This window comes from Lytechinus pictus, chromosome 7, assembly GCF_037042905.1.
Source record: "Lytechinus pictus isolate F3 Inbred chromosome 7, Lp3.0, whole genome shotgun sequence".
In the NCBI taxonomy this organism is placed as follows: domain Eukaryota; kingdom Metazoa; phylum Echinodermata; class Echinoidea; order Temnopleuroida; family Toxopneustidae; genus Lytechinus; species Lytechinus pictus.
In genome coordinates, this window is record NC_087251.1 from 11635883 (window position 1) to 11641882 (window position 6000).

General features: G+C 47.0%; 1 protein-coding gene across 1 annotated transcript; it reads left to right on the forward strand.

The window, feature by feature from the left end:
- The first annotated feature begins 2591 nt into the window (after positions 1 to 2591).
- Positions 2592 to 5681, forward strand: LOC129280268 (uncharacterized). Its single transcript, XM_064101362.1, has one exon. It carries the CDS (start codon positions 4425 to 4427, stop codon positions 5679 to 5681), a length of 1257 nt encoding a protein of 418 aa, XP_063957432.1. The 5' UTR covers positions 2592 to 4424.
- The last annotated feature ends 319 nt before the right edge of the window (positions 5682 to 6000 follow it).

Here is a 6000-nt window from a genome sequence, read left to right on the forward strand (position 1 = left end):
ATAGAAATACAGCTAATTAAGGAATTTAAATTATACATGTACATGTAGTCTCACCAAAATCCAGACAAATTTGGGGGAAAGGATACAGTAAACATGATTTGACCAAGGAGATATCTCCTTGATGTGACAAACCTTTGCTTCATTTTCCAAGATCTTTTACTTCTGATTTTGGGCATTTTGACACCCATATTGCATCATCCACATCATGCTTTGACCAGCAAAATCTGCCCTTTTTATGACTTTTCTGGTCGTGCGTGTGTACAGCAATTGTTAGTGCCCCCAGGAAGTTGTCTCTACGTTCCCTTGTACAAAATACTCTCAAACATATCCATTTGAAATTTACACTGTCTTTAATTTTTTTTTTTGGATCTAAAATAGCCTTACTTTTTCCTTGTTCACTTTCTTTCATTTTACCACTCTATTTTTCTTCTTTCATACCAATCTTGATATGGAAATTCCAGTAGAGTTTGAAGTGCTTCTGCTGTCCCTAACTGTCATATAGTGTATACATCGACGTGTAACTGTCCAATCATTCCTGGATTCTGGCTTTTTCTTGTGAACCTTTAGGAACACATGTAATAGCCCTTCATTTCCTTGAAGTCATGGATTGTACCCCAGCACCCCTTTAAAATTTAGTTGTGTGAACTTCCAGATAGTTCCCTTGGGCCTGACTTGGTAAACCCAGTTATAAAATGTACTCTTTGGACAGCCCATTAGAGGCTACATTATGAATTAAAGCGATCCTCCATTGACAAATCATGGGTAAATCAAGGCTAATCTCAGAACAGAAAAAGGATTTAATTACATGTAATACCCCTTTCATACTGTGCTTTTCCCGGTGAACTTCGCTGGCGAAGGGGAAAGTGTCCAGTATGAAAGGTACGCCGGAGAACTTGCCCGGCGAATTTGCCCGGCGAATTTCCCCGGCGAAGTTCGCCGGTGAAACGGCCAGTATACAAGCTAACCGGAGGACTTCTCCTCTTTAATGATGTCAGAGGTCATTTTTTCTCCTCGAAATCCCCTGAACTGAGATTCCGAGCGCTAGCTAGCTATTATTTCCTCGGCTAAATGTGGAAGGCCACCTTTATGAGCGATCCGAAATTTTATCCAGCGCGCGACACTGGCACTGGTCCGACGGTCCCAGACCAGTAAAAATTGCTGTCGGGCCAGTAACTTTTCAAAAATAGCCAGATATACTGGTCTGACATAACCAGTATAAAATATATCAAACAAATATAAATGATATTTTCTCCTCTTTAGTAAATAATAAAAATGGCTTTGGCACCTTAAAAAATGGTTTTCCAAAATTGAGAAATGGTTCTCATGAATGATGTTGCATGTGTGTATGTGTTTACTTTTTATTGATATATATTTTTTTTGGGGGGGAATAAGTCTTCATGATTTCCTTTCTTTTGGAGGACCAGTAAATTTTAGGTTGGGACCAGTAAAAAAATTGAAAAATTGGGTATCTACATTACTGGTCCAAAATGAATAGGTTGGACCAGTATAAAAAAAGGGTTAGTGTGGAGCCCTGCTATACAATGGGGATAAAATGTCCCCATGTGTATTTTTATTTCAATAAATTTCTGTACAGTGTACATGTGTGTACAAACAAGCTGCACAAAAAAACATTTTGTGTGGCAGTTACATGTAAAATGCATGGCAGAATGCTTAGACAATTGCAATGCTATACCAGGGATATAATTCTGTCACATGCAGACACAGGGCCTTATCTTAAGGTTTAAGTGTACATACAGTATAAGCAGAAAGCACTAATTTTACAAGGAAGTAATCAAATCATACATGAACAATTATCTTCCGCGATTTCGAATGCAAATATGTGAAGTAGATTTCATTCATATTCAACAGATTCATTGAATTGCAAACAAACAAACCGAACCATGAAAGCACTTGTATACATGTAAACCAATGGGTATGACTATGGATTATCTTTTCACAGTTCACATGCAGAAGTGCACAAATAATTCAAAAGTAGTTCACATTTCATGGTTGGGTAGTATTAATCACTTTGCCTTTCTGTACAGTATTGAGCACTGACTGCTTTTCCATTTCCTGATTGAAAATGTAAAAAGGTGGGACTACAGTACAGTGAACATGTAAAAAGTGCATCAGTGGTTTTCAACATCTGTTTCACTAATGGCCCACTTTTACTTTCAAAATAAATCTTTTGTGACCAAACTTCATTCTTGATTTATTTATGAGAACATCTTTCAGAATTCTAAATTTCAAATGAGAGAGAAAACAATACCCACTGAAATTATATGAAATATAAAAACAAGGAAAAATTGACATAATGTGGTGGGCCCCTTATTACAAGTACATGCATGTAAATATCATTCATACAGAAATTGCTGGATGAATTTTCTTCTTAACATTGCATTGGTAATATTATTTCATGCTATTATGTGGTTGGAGTAAACAGTTCAATATCATTCAAGCTCACTCCCTCCAAAGCCTACCCGACGAGTCCGCCGACCAACACGCACAGAATGCCACCACTGACATACCTACCACGACGCCGACACACACACACGCCGCCGGAACTCACCCCGCCGTCTACACACCGCGTCCGCATACCAACGCTAACTCGTTTCCCGCCAAACCGCCGACCCACACACAGAGCACCACCTACGACGTCAGCCCGCCGTGACCGCCGGCCCAGCGCTTTCCCCCACGTCCGCACGCACGCCACAAGTACCGCCGCACGCCGAGCGAACACTCACTCCTGAAGACGGACAGTCAACCTGTCCGAAACGTCGAGTCTCTCTACTACTCATCATCTCTACTCGCCGACTCAAGCCAGCATCTCCTCATCAGCTCTACTACTCAAGCTGTTCTCAACTCATCAAACTTTCCTGGTTTACAGTCCTTTTCAGGACTACTTTCAAGAAAGAATACTCTACTCTCAAATCTCCACTTTCTCGCCTATCCATTTCTTCTCTTCTTCTATCCACTGTTTCTATAACACTCCACATGTTGTACCGTAAACCACATCAGCGATTGTACATGCCACCATGCAAACCTTCAAACAACATCTGACTCAGCTCTACGGGGAGCCTACTCAACGCACCGCCAGGCAACTTAAGCGCGACCTAGTTAAATCAGCTAAGCTTACCAACCACCTCACCTTCCTCAAACGCTGCCGCCACTCCGACATCATCCCGCCAGGAGTACAACTCAAATCTTCCGTTGACACCCTGAAAGCCAAACGCATCCTGCACTAAGCCAGCTTAGACCTTACTCGTGAACGCACTGCACGCACCCGACACCAACTCCACGATCTCAACTCAAGCATCGCTTCTACTCAAACCCAACTTAGCCAACGACTCAAGCCAGACGATCTAGACAAAGTTCAGGGATTCAACAACTACACATCTCGCAAAGCCTTCCAGTCCACCAAACTGAAGCAAATGAACAAGTTCGACCGACTCCACTCCCGCAAGCCTTCACAAGCCAACCAACAACCTTCGACCGAAGCAACCAAGGACACCGTAATCAACCTTAGCCGACACCAACTTACCCAAGCCGAACACAAAGTACTCTCCCTTGGACTCAACTTCGCCGTAGCTCCTAAGAAGATCCCTTTCTCGGACATAGTACAGCAAGTCGAACCCAAGCTCCGCTTTCTCTCCTAAGCGGCAGCCAACGAAATTAGACTCAAAGTGACCAATGCCCTCTCCGACGCAAAGCCACCTAAACAAAACCTCTCCAAAGAAGAACACTCTGCCATCCAGGACCTCCGACGTAACCAAGCCATCCACATCCTTCAGGCTGACAAGGGCAACGCCACCGTTGTCATGGACCAAGACGTATACGATGACAAGATCGAAGACATTCTCCAAGACAAGGACACCTACTCCAAACTCAACAGAGACCCAACTCCGGCCAATGAAAGGAAAATCAACCAACAACTGCTGACCCTACACCGATCCGAGGCACTACCCAAGGCACTCTACTTCCAACTCAGATCTTCTTCAGCCAAGTCACCTATCCTATTCGGACAACCCAAGATACACAAGCCTAACACTCCTCTCCGTCCTATCATCTCCACCCGCAGGTCACCCTGCTACACCACAGCACGCCATCTGGCCAACATCCTCCAGCCACTCGTAGGCCAAACCCAGCACCATGTCACCAACTCCAAGCACTTCATTGACATCATCTCCAAGACCAAGATCCGGCCCTCCGACACACTCGTTAGCTTTGATGTCGTCTCCCTCTTCACCAGCGTACCTGTAGACCAAGCATGTGACATCATCAAGCAACGCCTGATCACCGACCCAGACCTCGCATCCAGAACCAATCTCACACCAGACCAGATCCACGACCTCCTCCTCACCTGTCTCAACTCCAACTCCTTCAAATGGCGCAACAGCTAATACAAACAACTACAAGGAGCAGCCATGGGCTCACCTCTCTCACCAATCATCGCTAACATCTTCATGGAACATTTCGAGCACCAAGCACTCAAGACTGCGAACAAACCTCCTTCACTCTGGCTCCGCTACGTCGACGACACCTTTGTCATCTGGCCGCACAGCACACCCGACCTTCACCAGTTTCTCAACCACCTCAACCTCCAGCACCCCAGCATCAAGTTCACCATGGAGACCCAACGCGACAACTCAATTCCTTTTCTAGACATTCTCATCACCAAGACACCATCTGGATTCCTATCTCACCAGGTGTACCGGAAACCCACCCACACAGACCGCTACCTCAATTTCCGCTCACACCACCACCCATCTGTCCACCAATCAGTCGCCAACACTCTCATCAGACGAGCCCACCAACTCAGCGACAAGGCGCACTTACAACAGGAACTCAAGCACGTGACCAATGCACTCACCACCATCAACCATTACCCCAGGAGAAGGATCAACACTCAACCGTCCAGCCACCAACCCAGCACCAACAGCACCGAAAACCCATCCGAAACCAAGCCGATCGCCACCATAGTACTTCCCTACATCGGCAAGACTTCACACCGACTACAACGCATCCTTCACTCTGCCAACATCCTCGTCAGACACCAATCCTCTCGCAAGCTACACTCCATCCTTCACTCTCACAAGGACAAGCACCCATCCAACAAGCAACCAGGCGTCTACAGGATCCCCTGCGACTGCGGCAAAGTCTACATTGGAGAAACCGGCCGAGACTTCGACACCAGACTCAAGGAACACAAGACCCACCACCGACGCAGCGACTGGGACCGATCTGCCATCGTCAAACACGCACAACAGGAAAATCACCGCATAGACTGGGACAAGAGCCACCTAATCACCAACATCCGGCACTGGAATACCAGAAGGGTCAGGGAAGCCATTGAGATACATCAACACAACACCGTGTCTCAAGACCCTGGCCTCCACATCAACAGCATCTGGCACCCAATTCTACGTCACCACCCAACTTCCAACCAATCCACAACCAACCCGCCGTCCACCGTCACACCACCAAGCCCTCCTACCCAACACAGCAGTCTGATTGCATCACCAACTCAACCAGCGACTTCACCGACGCACACACCACCGACACCTCGCTACAACCTCCGCCGAAGACCCAACACCTCATCCGTTCACCAGGCCACCCACTCACTCCCTCCGAAGCCTACCCGACGAGTCCGCCGACCAACACGCACAGAACGCCACCACTGACATACCTACCACGACGCCGACACACACACACGCCCCCGGAACTCACCCCGCCGTCTACACACCGCGTCCGCATACCAACGCCAACTCATTTCCCGCCAAACCGCCGACCCACACACAGAGCGCCACCTACGACGTCAGCCCGCCGTGACCGCCGGCCCAGCGCTTTCCCCCACGTCAGCACGCACGCCACAAGTACTGCCGCACGCCGAGCGAACACTCACTCCTGAAGACGGACAGTCAACCTGTCCGAAACGTCGAGTCTCTCTACTACTCATCATCTCTACTCGCCGACTCAAGCCAGCATCTCCTCATCAGCTCT